This window comes from Pectinophora gossypiella, chromosome 2, assembly GCF_024362695.1.
Source record: "Pectinophora gossypiella chromosome 2, ilPecGoss1.1, whole genome shotgun sequence".
NCBI lineage: Eukaryota > Metazoa > Arthropoda > Insecta > Lepidoptera > Gelechiidae > Pectinophora > Pectinophora gossypiella.
Window position 1 is genome coordinate 3,059,702 of NC_065405.1, and position 14,573 is coordinate 3,074,274.

The following is a 14,573-nucleotide window of genomic DNA, read 5'->3' on the forward strand; positions in this document are numbered from 1 at the left end:
GAATCGTAAGACCATTATCACATTAATATTATGTTTCGTGCCCATTTTACCCGTGGTCCCGGTGAATCGACCCATTACCGGGTCCACGGTTAATTTTATTTACCCGTTGACCAATGACACTAGGGATTATTACATAGGTATGTATTTATCGATTATTGAAAATACGATACTACACATTAAAGCTTTATCTATCATTTATCATAATGAGATCCAAAGGTTTATTAAGTAAACTTTTCTTCCTGTTTTGCCAGTTATGATCTCCGTCGAGAGTTTTCACTTGTCATAGTAAAATAAAGAAAATATATTTGACAACTACGTACAACAATTCCATGGTTGCGGTTGAATTTAAAACATTGTTTGTCGTGTGCGCTGTCTTGTTCTTGTATTTGTTTTAATTTGCAAAGATGGAAAATAATTTTAAAATAATCAGCAGGAAAAAAGGCCAAGTCTTATTGTATAATAACCATCAATACTATAAGCATACTATGTACAAAAATGGATCCGCACTTTGGAACTGCAGTTTAAAACGAAAAAAACAATGCAAGGGTTCTATAACGATTACCAAAGTAAGTAACACTTACTAATATCTTTATAGTGTGACAAACGAGAACACTGGTGTGACTATGAGTCTGGAGGTTTTTTTTTTTCAGTGATTTCCCATGACGGACTCGCGGCACAACCGCTTGATACAACTAGCAGTTGGACCACGAATTCGGAGTGACTAAATCTTCTTTCAAAACGCAACTTTATTTGTTTCTATGTTGTAGGAAATGATCGTTACGAAGGACAATCCACACCAATGCCCGAACGATATGTTGAAAAATGAATTAGCTTTAGAATTTGAAAAGTTAAAATCAATGGTGAGAACAAGTGATCAACCTGTCACAAAAATTTTTGAAGCTGGAGAAGATGCTTGGTGTGACAAAGGGAATAATTTAGTAGCTCCTTTCCCTAAATTTGAAAACGCCAAGCATTCGCTTTATGACGCTCGGAATAAATTTGCGGGAGTAACTAAAATGAATTTCAAAAGTTTTGATGAAGTACAGGTGCCAGTACAACACTCGGATTTTGTTTTAGTGGAGTACAAGGACGAGGACAAAATGATACTAAGAAAAGTAGAAGAAAGAAAAGTAAAAGAAAAGTAAACCCGAAGCCAGAATAATTTCACTTTGTTCAGTGTTACCTTTATTGCCTAGTGAACGACTTTTGGAAGGGTGGGAATACATCAAGTCCGAGAATGACACTAACAATAGCAAAATTACCAAGTATCTAAATTATATAGGTACATCGCAATTGGCTGAAAAAAGATTTCAAAATTCTTAGCGTATTTGGAGAACGACACCGCACAAATAATGTATCCGAGTGCTGGCACAGTAAAATTAAATTGAATAAATCTAACACAAATTTGATGCGACTCCTTAACGTGTTAGTCCAAAAATCTAAAACCAAATATAATAAAAAGTGAGAGCCAGAGCAAAATCACTAATTGAGAATGATGAATTTATCACCAATATTTTAATGGCATTAATTTCAGGCGAATTATCTGTGGGTTATGCCTTAGAAAAACTAAGATAATAAACTTGTAACAAAATGTATAAAATATCTTATTTTATCTCCTTAGTCCTTTAGTTGCAGCCTCACGTAATTGATGGATTGGATTTATTTATTTTTATCGACTGATCTGCTATCAATTTATCAATTAGCAATCCCTAGTGTCATTGGTCAACGGGTAAATAAAATTAACCGTGGTCCCGTTAACGGGTCACCTTAACGGGACCACGGTTAAAGAGGGGTTTCGTGTTGTATTGGTACAACTTTAACGATAATTATACTGAAAAAGAAAATAAATAACTAAAAAAAAGAAAAATAACAAGTATATACAATGTTTTATGCTAACCCGCACATTTGGGTATTTGATGATGATGGTATTTACCGAGTACATTACGTGTTAATCGCATTTAGAGTTATGTTAATTTTGAAGAGTAGGCTGCATAAATGCTTGCCCTCAGTCTATTGAAGGCCGAATTAAAAAGTAAAATGCTGTCAAATCTGTCATCGCTAACAAGCTGTTTGTCTTACTTTTTTCGTTTTTATTTTCATGTAGAATTAAATATTGTAGCTGAATTATTTCTATAAATATCGTAAATATGATGGCCAGTAGCCTAGACTTCAATAAAGTATGCCGGGCTTGCTTATCGGACTCTGAACCGATGAAGGATTTGTTCAGTGTTTGTTCGCCAGAAGTCTTCAAGTACTGCACTTCTGTTGAGGTAAACAATGAATACTATGATCAATTATCAAGGAATTCTTATTCTTTTTAATGTTAACAAACCGTAATTTCTTACTTAGAAAATATTTCAGACTAATAAATTACATCTGAAGTTCGAATGACAAACTTGTTTTCATATTTTTAACTCGAAGTTTACCTTTCAATATTTTTTTTTTCTTTTAATTTTTTAATTGATATTAAATCAAGAAATGTTAGACCTTAACATATAAAATGAGCGGTAAATTAATCTCATGAAGCTCTCTGAATAATATGATGATATGTATTTTTTCAGGTCTCCCAAGTTGATCCACTGCCAAAACAATTATGTCAGAAATGCATAGATTTGTTGAACCAGTTCTATTTCTTCAAACAAGTAGTGATAAGGTCAAATTCATTACTAAAGCAACAATGTTCAGTGCAGGTATTGTAATATCATGTTTTGCTTTTTTTTAAATACCTGATTGGTATTAATTATACATTATTTTATCTGTATTATTTAGCATCTATTATAAGTTTTTATCCTTAAAACTCTCCTGAATTTATTCCAATGAAACCCTTAAAAATAGTTTTGCATTGGCAACTAATTCCACGAATTTATTTTTAACTGGATTCGATGCATTAGCATCAAAACTGTTTATTTAAAGTTCCATTACATTAAATAAATTTTAAGAAAAGTACCTACAAATTTTCCAGATAAAAGTAGAAAGTCAAATGAATGACGCCACAGACCTCAATCAGATAGAACATATCACTCTTCTGGACCATACGGAGTCAGTTCCCGACGACCTGCTGCCAGAGGCTCTGTCAGCTGCAGATGACGATAATGAAGTCAAACCTAGGTAAACATAATCAAATTAAAATACATTATACACTTAATTACTACACATATTATTATTATTATTAAAAAATAAATATCAAAAAAGCTAGGTGAGGTGTGGGTACTTAGTTCATCTTGCAATGGATGTACCTCTGACCACTCTAATTGGGATATAGGCATATGCTTATGTTATGTTCTTGTTACATATATATTTTAAATAAATTATATGGATAACATTATATGAAATAAATGAATTAATAATTATAGGCACGTCTACCACAAACATGTCTACCAAGCTGCAATGTGTTCATAGGCTGTTGATAAAAAAATATATATTTATAGAAACAGCAGGTTTAATTCAAAAAGAAAAGAGCAATTTCTTGGTGATTTTCTTTAAGAATTCTCTTTTGTTTATTGTGTTATGATTCTTTTGTGTTAAAGTAAAGAAAAAAATATTTTATTTTCTTTTAGCTTGCTTTCTTGGTGTAAAAGTTGTGTAAAAAGAGCTTTTAAGAGTTTATGAAGGAACAATTTGAAAAAACAAAGAACAAGCAGCCAGTGCCTTTACTTTTTTTTAACTTGTTTATCCCTTTGGGGAAAGGCAAATGCAAAGCCGTGCAGCTGTCGTCTAATGTATTTTTTCAAATCTTAATAAGGCCGAAGCCACGTCCCAGTGCCTTTACTATTAAAGAGTTTTGACAACAGGAATGGCATTAATATTTAAGTGGACATAAAAGTATTTATTTGCAAATAAATAGGTTTATTTTATCATTGTTGAATAGCTACAATGTCTGTGTTATTTTCTGTCCGTGTAACTTTGATAAGATTACACAGTTTAATGGTACTTGTAAAACAATGTCAATTGTGTAAGTTCTGCTACGTTATTGGAGTAGACTCAATTACAAGTTGTTACTACAATTTTTTATGACGAACAGCAGGGTCTGCATGACAACCGCGCGCGGTGCTATATTTATATCGAGGGCTTCGACCAATAAACGCAGCAAATGCTATCAACATAGACAGACGTCGAACAGCTATTAGTTGAAGCTCTCGATATAATTCCGTACTGTGAGGGCTGTGTAATGAAATTGCTTAATGGTAATAAATGTCTATGTTTCAGAAAACGAAGAAAATATGTCAGAGGTGGAAGGGAGAAACCAAAACCAAAGAGGCCTCGGATGAAGTGTGTGAAATGTGAAAAGAGTTTTCAAAAATATGAAAATCTAGAGGCTCATATGAGAAGTCATTTTGGGAAGAAGGTATGGTTATTTGTGTAAAAAAATGTTGGTTAATAGAATCTCCTCCTTTTTTCGTAGGTTAGATAAGTCAGTCTTCATTACTTAACAAAAAAAGAAGTCACAAAAAAAGTTAAGTTAGGTACTTAGTTTAACCACCTTACAAATAAAAAATAAACCAGGGATGAACGTGGGTTTAAGCATTTGGCAGCCAAGAAAAATTTTAACCAATTATCATACAATTCGACTGAACTTTGCTTGGCTGGCTTAAACCCACATTCATCCCTGGTTTATTTTCTATTTGTAAGGTGGAAGTTTAAGACCATGGGATAACAATAACCTGTGTGGTCACTGATCACCAAGTTTTAAATTAAACAAACCCTTTAATAAGCTTTTGAAACACATAATGTTTTGGTAATGTAGTAGAAGAAAATGCCTACTAGAGTCTGGCTAGCGAAACCTGTGCATGAGAAACGGCGGCATTTAAAAAAAATACATACATAAACTCTAAAATCTATTTCCCAATAACACAGTTCATACTAGATATATAATTTTTGCATCTAGTTTCAACTCTACTTGCGCAGTGTATACTTAGATTTCAGCTACAGATTTTTTTAAACTGCCGCCGTTTCCTCGTTGTTGTTTAAATTCGCCATAAATAAAGCTGGCAAAGTTCTGAGGAACATGCAGCCTTAACGTTAGTAATTTAGTCTTCGAAATTCACTATCAAAATAGGCTTGAGCCTTGTCTGCCGCCATTTTACTTGGACAGCTTTCGCTAGCCAGTCCACGTATTAGGTAATAGTTACTATGTAAACCAGATTCTTTACTCAGATTTTGCCTACACTGATGTATATTATGTTACTATAGCTAATCTCTTTGCTTGCCTACCTCTATTCAATTAGTGTAGCAACACCAAAAACAAGAGATAGAAAAATCTTTTTAAAAAGCATTCCTTTTCAGCCTGACATAAAATGCGAACACTGCGACAAAACCTTCTTGAACTTCCGTAGCCTCAACGCCCACATCCGCACGCACACAGGGATCAGAAAGTATCAATGTCAGACGTGCGGAAAACACTTTGCTTACCTCAATGTATTGAAGAACCATGAACTAATCCACGCAGGCATCAAGAAACATGCCTGCCACATCTGTGATATGAAATTTGTACAAGCTTATAATTTAAAGGTTTGTATTGATGATCCTTACCAAACAAAGGACCGTCTCACAAAGTGATTTCGACAATGTCCCCATCGGGAATCGAACCCGGACCTCCAGAATACCTGGATCCCCGGATCACATGATTGTCCGAAAAAGTAAGATGATTCTGTGCTTCGGAAGGCACGCTAAGCCGTTGGTCACGGGCTACTAGGCCAAACAACTCCATCAACCAGCAGTGAAGCAGTGTGGTGGAGTATGCTCCATAACTCCTTGATTGAGGGGAGGCCTGTGCCCAGCAGTGGGACCTGTATAGGCTGTTTATGTTTTTATTGACGATGTTCAGAATAAAATACATAGACATATATACATAAGATCACGCCTATTTCCCGTTGGGGGTGGGCAGAGACCACGGAATTCCACTTACTACGATCCTGACACACCAACCATCAGAATAGAATGTCTTTATTTGCTCAAAACATGCAAACACCTTTTCTACATACTTTTTCATATTATATAAATTTGCATTGCCATCATGGTTGGTTGACTAGTATTTTTCATTAAGCGAGTATAATGTAAGATCTGTGAGGCTTACGTGCCTTTCGAAGCACGGATCATCTTATTTTCGGACATTCGGGTGATCAGCTTGTAATGTCCAAACTAGGGATCACAAAGTGGTTTTACTGATATGTCCCTATCGAGAATCGAACCCGAGACCTTCAGATCGTGAGCCCAATGCTCAACCACTGATGAATATTGCTTTAAATATCCGGAGGCGGAGACCTGGTGTCCTATATGACAGTTTTAACCTAGTTTGGGATTCAGCCCCTTCACTTTTGTGTTCAAACTGAGTGCTATTTATGTGAAAAGGTTTTGTGGAGGAAATAAACTTTACTGAAGCATAGAAGTTGACTTATTAATACGATATAGAATTCCTTATTAAAAAAAACATTTAAAAAATAAGCATCTCCTCTAACTTCTAGATGCATCTAGAAACACATAGCGCTCAGAAGAACTACTGCTGTCTACAATGTGGGAAGAAGTTCGCGCAGCCGGGTAACCTGAAGATACACCTCATCAGACATACTGGTATCAAGAACATAGCTTGCACGGTCTGCGATATGAAATTCTATGTTAAGGTAAGAAGGTTCACAAGGGTCAAACCACATCTGGCTATAGCGTGCTTACGCGCGTTATGGTGCGGAGTGTGAGTACTATACACCTCTGCCTACCCCTTTGGGTATACAGGCGTGATGCTGTTATGTTGATAGGTATGTTTCGCGTAATCCACACAATAACCGCGAAAGTAACTCTTGTCTGTCAGTTATCTTTTCAGGCTTAAACCGCCGAACCGATTTAGAATAGCATAGAAATCATTTTTTTAGATACATATAAGTAGGTACACAGTAGGAGTGAACATAATAATTAAACCTTATTTCTAAAAGGCCACGTCAGCTCAGCAAAATGTTGTAACACTCCGACATTGAGGAAGTGCCACAACACTGATTTTCAGCTGTGCCCCAAAAATACTAAAAAATAAAAATGCTTAAATCTAAAGAATAATCAAACAAATTAAAATTAATAAAGTGTGGAATACAATGCATGTAAAGGGTGTATTTGCGTGTGTTTTAGATGAAATTTTGATTTTATTCCGGAACTCGCCTACTAAGGGCTTCCATCCAACGTGCCGCTCGCGATAACCGAAGTCCGCGCGGACAGTCGCGGACGGAAAGCTGGTAATAAAATCGACAGAAGAGGACATAAAAATTGTTATTTGATTTTCAGAGTGATTTATACAAGCATATGCGGTCACATTCAGCAAACAAGCCCTTTGGGTGCACGATGTGTGATAAGACGTTCAAGAGCAAGAGTTTCCAGACTGTCCATATGAGGACACACACAGGTACAGTATCGCCAGTTTTCCGAAAATAAGTATTTATTTAAATCTTTAAAAGTAACTTAATACACTAGTCTGGTATACTGGATGTTAGTGGCATCGTAACGAAAGCTATGAGGGATAATTGAGACCATTATTCTGAGTAATTATTAAGTGGAATTTTCCGTCGCAAAAGTATGGAACTGAAAATAATTAAAAAAAAAAATCCCGACAGGAAATTCCACTTGACATCAACTCTGAATTATAAGTCTGAATTATCTCCCTCAGTATTTGTTACGATGTCACTAACACCCATACGTACTGGTATGGCTACCTGCTGTACATACTTGTACGGGGTGTAAGTGAAATCGTAACGAATATTGAACGATTGAACTTTTCTTTTCGTTACGATGTCATTAGCACTCTGTATAGTATCTGGTCACCATGTCCGAAATCGGTCGGAGAGAGATCATTAAATGTTTTCTATTGCCAATTACTATCGATATGAGGAACTGTAATAATATTATGTCTATAATTAATTATTTGCAATGTTTAGGCTAAGACCATTCATTCAAAATTTAAGCTCTCGTCAATGGAGCTCTTTTGTGATTGGTCAGTCCTTTGTAAGTTTCTTGACCTCCTTGTAAGTTGTATGACATCGTCTTGGCCTTTCTCTAGAACGTTCGTTTTTTAACCAATTCTTACTTATTTTAGGTGAACGCCCATACGCGTGCGATCTGTGTCCGAAACGGTTCATGGCTCGCAAGGACCTGCGCAACCACCGCATGATCCACACAGGCGAGAAACCACACAAGTGTCAACTGTGCAACCAGGCTTTCATACAGAAATGTGCTTTAAACCGACACATGAAGGGTCATGGGAAGACCCAACTGCACATACCACCCGATGCTCCTCTAGCGTTATCGTACGCAACCTGGCAGCCAGATGCATGATGCTTACAGAATCCATACGAAGTGTGTGAATCCAAGGGATTATGAGACTTGTTTGTGAGGACGAAGGTTTTTGTGCAGTTGAAAGTGGGTTTCCTAGGTTGTTCAATATTAAATATAATGAAAATGGTAAACAGTTTAGTGATAATTTGATAAGTTCATAATGGTGCTAATTCAGGCAACCACCAACTTAATTTTTCCTTTTCTAAAACTAGCTCTATCTCTTTCTTGCACTTACTGTACCTAAGTGAAGGACGACACTACTTTTGGAGTTGTCAAACTAAAATTAGGTTAAGTTTGTGTCTGCCCGAATAGTTCCAATGGAGTACAAAAAGTCCCTAAAAAGGGAGGAAGGATAAGAATGTAAGGCGACTATCTTATTAACTGCGGTAACTTCATAGCAATATCACGCTATCCCAATATTTTTCCCCAATATTTCTTACTCAGACACATCAGTGTTAAATGGAGTGGATAAAAAGTTTTGGGGTGAAGATTTAGTGTTAAATATCACTGCCACACTGGTGATCCTAAGTATGTACTATATTATTTGTTATGAAAAATATACGAAAAACAGGAATCAGTTGCTTGCGACTCAAAAACAAACTCAGTTTTTCTTACAACTATTATCATTAAAGTTTTAGTTTTTTAAATATTTTGCTAGGGCCACATCAAACCACATCTGCGTTGCGCGTTTGCTGACACACGCTATCGCCTCGTGGTTTCTGCTGCGTGTGGTCTCTCTCTCGCTCTAGCAAATTACTGTTCTGAGTAACAAAAAGGATAGAAGTATAGGAAAGTGCGATGAGGTGCTGACAGACGTGGTTTGACTAATGTCCGTTGGACACTCGTGTTTTCTCTATGCCCATGATAAGAAATATTTTACAAGTACAATGGCTCCGATTCCTGCAGACACCCCTTAATTTAAAGTTATACCTAATCGACAGGCATAAAATTTATGAAACACACGTCAATTTTAGGCAGAAATTTAAATACCCTCTCAAAATTTTATATTGGCCAATAACCCAATAGAATTAAGTTAACAGCACATGTCAAACTGGTTGAATATCAGCGGGATGCCTATTTTATTCGCCCGGGTTATTCTTTCATTTACTCATTCATTTTAAATTTAATAGTTGTCAATCATCCGTCCCTGTCCTTTTCGGTGGATAAGAATATGACAGGTATAACTTAAAATAAAATTAGGTGTCTAGAGGAATCGGGGCCAATTAAATTATTTAAAGCTTAGTGAGATTGTGTTATGAATTTATGATTATAATTAAAACAAAATTGTATTACAAAACGCTGCATTAGAGCGTTCAATCCGTCTAATTACGTTATTTATTTCTTTGTTTTTGTTCACAAACATATTAATCATTCCGTCATTAGAAATAAGGCGTGTATTCGATGTGTACATAATAATTGTGATTTGGAAATTTTACAATACAAATGCACTATGTGACTAAAATAAAATACAAATTATTATTACGATAAATAATACTAAATATCATCCGACCAGTGAAAAGTAAACAAGTGGTCAATGTGCAAAATTGAAACCTAATTATTTGATAATTAGATTCAATTTTACTTGGCTGTCAAATACTTACATGTTCTCTGTTTATTTATTTTTTACTGGCAGCATATATATAAATATTACTTATATGTCCTAAGGTTGTTCAGAGAAATAAAATCCCGTCCATGCAGGCGGAAATTATTTATATTTTCGTTTTCTTTTTTATCATTGGCATTTCCTTCGGAATTTCTCTTGCCTTGTTGATCTTTCACCACTTTGCTTTGGTCCGCCCTAAAGTGAAATTTGGTGGATGTCAAGTCAAAGGAGGCTTATAGTAGGGTGTCTTTTTTACACCTTATGAAAGCAATGAGATGATGAATTGATGACCTTACATTCCCGAGAAATGCATGTTCGGAGGTATGTGATTTAACCCGTAATGGACTGGTTTTCCCTTCGCGGATTGGAAGGTCGGACAGGCAGTCGCTTCTGTAAAAAAACCGGTCTTGTCAAATCTTCAGGCTAGGTAAGCGGACCCTGTGAAAAAAACGGGACAATGCTAGGGAGATGATGATGAAAGCTATGAGATAGTACCATATACGTCAACGCCTTATTGTTTGTTCACATTTTAACGAATGCACGTCTATTGTTTATGAATATCTGGCCGACACAAAGGCCATATTCAAGATCGTGTTATTCAAAACCTAATACTTATTCGTGCTACGTAACAAGTGTCGGAGCTTTCACAGGATCGTGGACTTTCATATGCCGCTTTAACGTTCCTCTCTGAGTAAACCTCTGTTCACACACCAAACATCTATGCGGCTTATCCCCTGTATGTATTCTATGATGGTCCATCAACCTTCGCTTCGAAAGAAAACTCTTCGGACAGAAGCTACAAGTAAATGGTCGCTCCCCTGAATGTATTCTCTTATGTTCAATCAAAGACCCGTTTGTCGCGTAGGATTTGTCGCAAATGTCACATTTGTAAAGCTTCTTTCCGTCGTGGATTAGTAAATGCTTGGCTAAGTTGTATTTGTCAGTGAAAGGGTAGTCGCATATTCCACAGATGTATCGTAGGCCCGTGTGCAGCCGCTTTATGTGAGAGAGTAAGATAGTGTTGGTGAAGAATTTCTTTCCGCAGTGTTCGCATGTGTGTCGACGCTCTCTATCTGCCTTGTGCGTCTCTAAGTGTGCCTGAAAGAGAGGAAAGACTTAGTAAGGTAACAAAGAATCTATCTTCAGGAATCTCGACTGGAGTAACTGCGGAATAAAAATCGACGGCTGTAATCTTAGCCACTTAGTTTCGCTAACAACTTGGTATTATTTGCTGAAGATTCCAACACACTGGAGAATATGTTAATGGAATTGGTGATCGAATGCAGGACTAGAGATGAACCTATCGAAGACCAAAGCCATAACAAATTGGCATAAGCACAACATTTATATTGAGAACCAACAGCTACATTATGTTAAGGAATATACAAAATGTAGTGACATTGTAACGAAAACTTTGAAGGATGATTCAGACCATGATTCTGAGCCGATATCAAATGAAATTTTTTGTCGTATCGTACATCGTACATGTATACTTATAAAAATGAAGTGAATAAAACTATGTAAAATTGTCAGTGACTTATGGCTATTTTATTTTATAAGTTAACAGAGAAAAAAAAACGGAATATTTGAATGCACACACAAATACGGAAAAAGACAAGATGAGAAGTATTTTTTTTTAACTAGAGTGAATAGGCATTTAGGTAAGCTGGTACCATCTTAGACCACATCTTCACTTACCTGAAGATAACACATATTTTTATTTTTTATTAAAAAAATGCATAATTTAATCTGTGATTCTAATTCTGAGTGTCACCTTTAATATAATAGCAGAGGACACCCTCTTCCCGCACACGTGGCAGACGGCGTGCGCGCGCGCCGCGGCGTGCGTCTTCTCGTGCGCGCGCAGCGAGTGCTTGGACGCGCACACGCGGCCGCAGCGCCGGCACGCCACGCTGGACAGGCGCACCGGCAAGTGAGAGCTTTCTTCGTGACGTTTAAGCCCACTTAAGGTCATGAATGTCTTGCTGCACGATACACATTGTAGGTTTGTCTGGAAAAGAAAATATATTAAATAACATAGGTATAGGTATCTATAATTAATTAAAGAAAAAATATTTTAAAGGTTACCAGAATAATCTGGTTTGGTAATCAAATTTTATCTAAATACACACATAAAAGAGAGTTATGTGTGGAAGTGGGGAACAGTCTAGTAGACAAGAACACCTCTTTGCGTTTTGTAGTGATAATACTTTTCACAGGTTTATTTAGATGTTATAATTCATCATGGCCTCCATGGTTCAGTGATTTGAGCGTTCGGCTCACGATCGGGTGGTCCCGGGTTCAAATCCCAGTGGGAACATATCACGAAAATCCCTTTGTGATCCCTAGTTTGGTTAGGACATTACAGGCTGATCACCTAAAACATGTATGTTTGCGTGAACTTACGCCGCCGTAATCTCCACACATAGCTATTTGTTTTTGTGTTATAAAACCAATGAAAATACAACCCATACCACAGTTAATTCAGCCAAGTAGGTAATGCCATCTGCGGCAAATCTACAATAAGTCAAGTCAAGTACTGCAGTGTGGTGGAGTAAGCTCCATACCCCCTCCGGTTGATTGTGTGGGGGATATATTTAGACTTTTTATGTTATATTAGAATTTAGACTTATTTTCCCTCCGGTTGATTGAGGCCTGTGCACAGCAGTGGAATGTATATCGGCTGTATAACTATGTTGTTATGGTATGATCTTACTTACATCCCTCTGGCAATTATGTTCTAGTTTGTGAGCTTCAAATCTTTTACGATATGTGAACTTTTTCTGGCAAACGTCACAGGAATGTAGCTGCTCTTTTACAGGCTCTTTTTTGTTGCATTTCACATCTTTGGATTTCAATGTCTTAAGCTTTTTTCTCCTGAAAATAAATTAAATGTATGTAGTTAAAACAAATGTGTATTGAGAGGATGAAAGGGGAAATTATTACATGATTAAGTTCTGAGTCCAACCAATCTATCCAATTATGTAATTAGAATCTTCTTTCTTAAAACAATAATGTATTCAACTATAGATTCATTCAGTTTACCTTTTGTGTACTAGAACTATATTTTTTACAGACTCATCTGAAAGTTCCGCTGTTCCATCTGAAATAAAATAAATAAATTGTAAAGTTCTTTATTTTTGTTGATAGGAAAGGTTGTACCAAAATCATTCTTACTTACCTTCCACAAAGTGGTCTGACAATTCTTCTTGTTTGACATAGAGTTCATATTTTGTTTGGGAATTATTTTCTAGTTTACATCTAGATTCTTCGTCAGTTTCTACTTCTTTTTCATCAAGCTGCGTGGCTGAATGATTGTGTTCAGTTTTAACAGTGTTGGTACAAAGTAATAAAGTGTTCTGCGATTCAATACAAGTGCTTTTAAACTTAGAATATCTTGTAAGGAGCTCAAAGCAACCATCACATAGTGCCTTGGGTAAACCTTCTTCTTCTTTTATCTGGACAACAGAATTTATAGTTGAGATAATACACAAAGAGATAAGACTACATAGCAAAATTCAAATAAGTTAGGCAGTTATAACAAACCTGAATCGAAGTACAAAATAAATAAGTTTCGGCAGATACATTTTCGAGTAAGAAATATGTAAAAGACTCCTTCGTTGTAAGACACGCGCGGCACAGCTTGCTCCAGACATCATTCATGTCGAATAGTTTTAAATAGTGCAAGAAGAAAGCAATAGTTAACAGTCTCAGAAAAGAAAATTAAGTACAAATTAACCCAAACAAACACTCGAAATCGTCAATGTTGACATTGTTTTTTTTTTATTTATTTTTTTTTTTTTTTTGTTTAGGTTTTCCCCGAAGGGTAAGGCAAAGGGAACTATGCCCATACAGCCATGTCTTACGTATTTTTTTTCTTGATGAATGATGAAATGATGAAAGGTGATGATGATGAAACCTAAGCCCCCACCCTCGGAGTAGACTCCTACTCCGAACCCCAAACGAATTAACTCGAAAGTCCGCATAAACTTTCGAGTTATGAAGCGGCTTCCTGACACGAAGCGAAAATAGGCAGATACACTTTGTTTATTGAATACTCCAATATAATAACACTCGCGAATGTCTTCCGACTAACTTAATGCGATCATCAACCACAAAACACCACTTCGTATTAATTATTTAGATTATTCAATGAAGAAAGCAACTGTCCCGTTCCCGTTTCCCGCCAAAAAAACGTTTTTTTTTTTTTTTTTTTTTTTTTTATTTCTGACAAATAGTTACTAGTGTTGCCAATTTAGTGGCAGATACAGATGGGCAATGTTGCTGGTACTTTTTTTTTTTTTTTTTTTTTTAATTTATTGCGGCTTTGGTTACAAGACCATTGGCCGAAAAGTGGAACAAATAACAATATGAAAATAACAAAATTGAGTATCCTAAACTTAAAAAAATTACAGATCAACTTAAATTATGCTATATAAAAAACAACAAAGGAAAGAAAAAAAAAAAAAAAAAAATAGTGTAGCTGGTACTTTGAGTAAATTCTTTTTTATAAGTACCCATTTATTTATCCTCTCCTCTCTAAAGACGGGCAATTTACCCGATTTTATTTAGGAATCTCCCCAAAATGCCGGGTAGATTGCCATCTATAGTGGCAGGCAGTCGTAGTTTGTAGCCAAATGAAATCGATTCCTAATAAGCGAAT

At 36.0% G+C, this 14,573-nt stretch overlaps 2 protein-coding genes across 2 annotated transcripts; one reads left to right on the forward strand and one right to left on the reverse strand.

The window, feature by feature from the left end:
• Positions 1-1,805: 1,805 nt before the first annotated feature.
• On the forward strand, positions 1,806-10,019 carry LOC126372227 (gastrula zinc finger protein XlCGF57.1-like). Its single transcript, XM_050017899.1, has 8 exons — positions 1,806-2,270; positions 2,562-2,690; positions 2,963-3,108; positions 4,207-4,345; positions 5,284-5,508; positions 6,462-6,617; positions 7,264-7,381; positions 8,069-10,019. Exons 1-8 carry the CDS (start codon positions 2,148-2,150, stop codon positions 8,305-8,307), a joined length of 1,275 nt encoding a protein of 424 aa, XP_049873856.1. The 5' UTR covers positions 1,806-2,147; the 3' UTR covers positions 8,308-10,019.
• On the reverse strand, positions 9,598-13,673 carry LOC126372211 (gastrula zinc finger protein XlCGF57.1-like). The gene is made up of 6 exons (XM_050017873.1): positions 13,457-13,673; positions 13,092-13,368; positions 12,956-13,013; positions 12,631-12,787; positions 11,685-11,921; positions 9,598-11,008 (listed from the first exon to the last, which is right to left on the reverse strand). Exons 1-6 carry the CDS (start codon positions 13,571-13,573, stop codon positions 10,532-10,534), a joined length of 1,323 nt encoding a protein of 440 aa, XP_049873830.1. The 5' UTR covers positions 13,574-13,673; the 3' UTR covers positions 9,598-10,531.
• Between the last annotated feature and the right edge of the window lie 900 nt (positions 13,674-14,573).

Coding starts and splice junctions, on each gene's coding strand:
- LOC126372227 (XM_050017899.1), top strand. CDS start 2,148: ATGATGGCCAGTAGCCTAGACTTCAATAAAGTATGCCGGGCTTGCTTA. Junction 3,109..4,206: donor GATAATGAAGTCAAACCTAG/GTAAACATAATC, acceptor TCTATGTTTCAG/AAAACGAAGAAAATATGTCA. Junction 4,346..5,283: donor GAAGTCATTTTGGGAAGAAG/GTATGGTTATTT, acceptor ATTCCTTTTCAG/CCTGACATAAAATGCGAACA.
- LOC126372211 (XM_050017873.1), bottom strand. CDS start 13,573: ATGAATGATGTCTGGAGCAAGCTGTGCCGCGCGTGTCTTACAACGAAG. Junction 13,369..13,456: donor TATTTTGTACTTCGATTCAG/GTTTGTTATAAC, acceptor TCTGTTGTCCAG/ATAAAAGAAGAAGAAGGTTT. Junction 12,788..12,955: donor ATAGTTCTAGTACACAAAAG/GTAAACTGAATG, acceptor ATTTATTTTCAG/GAGAAAAAAGCTTAAGACAT.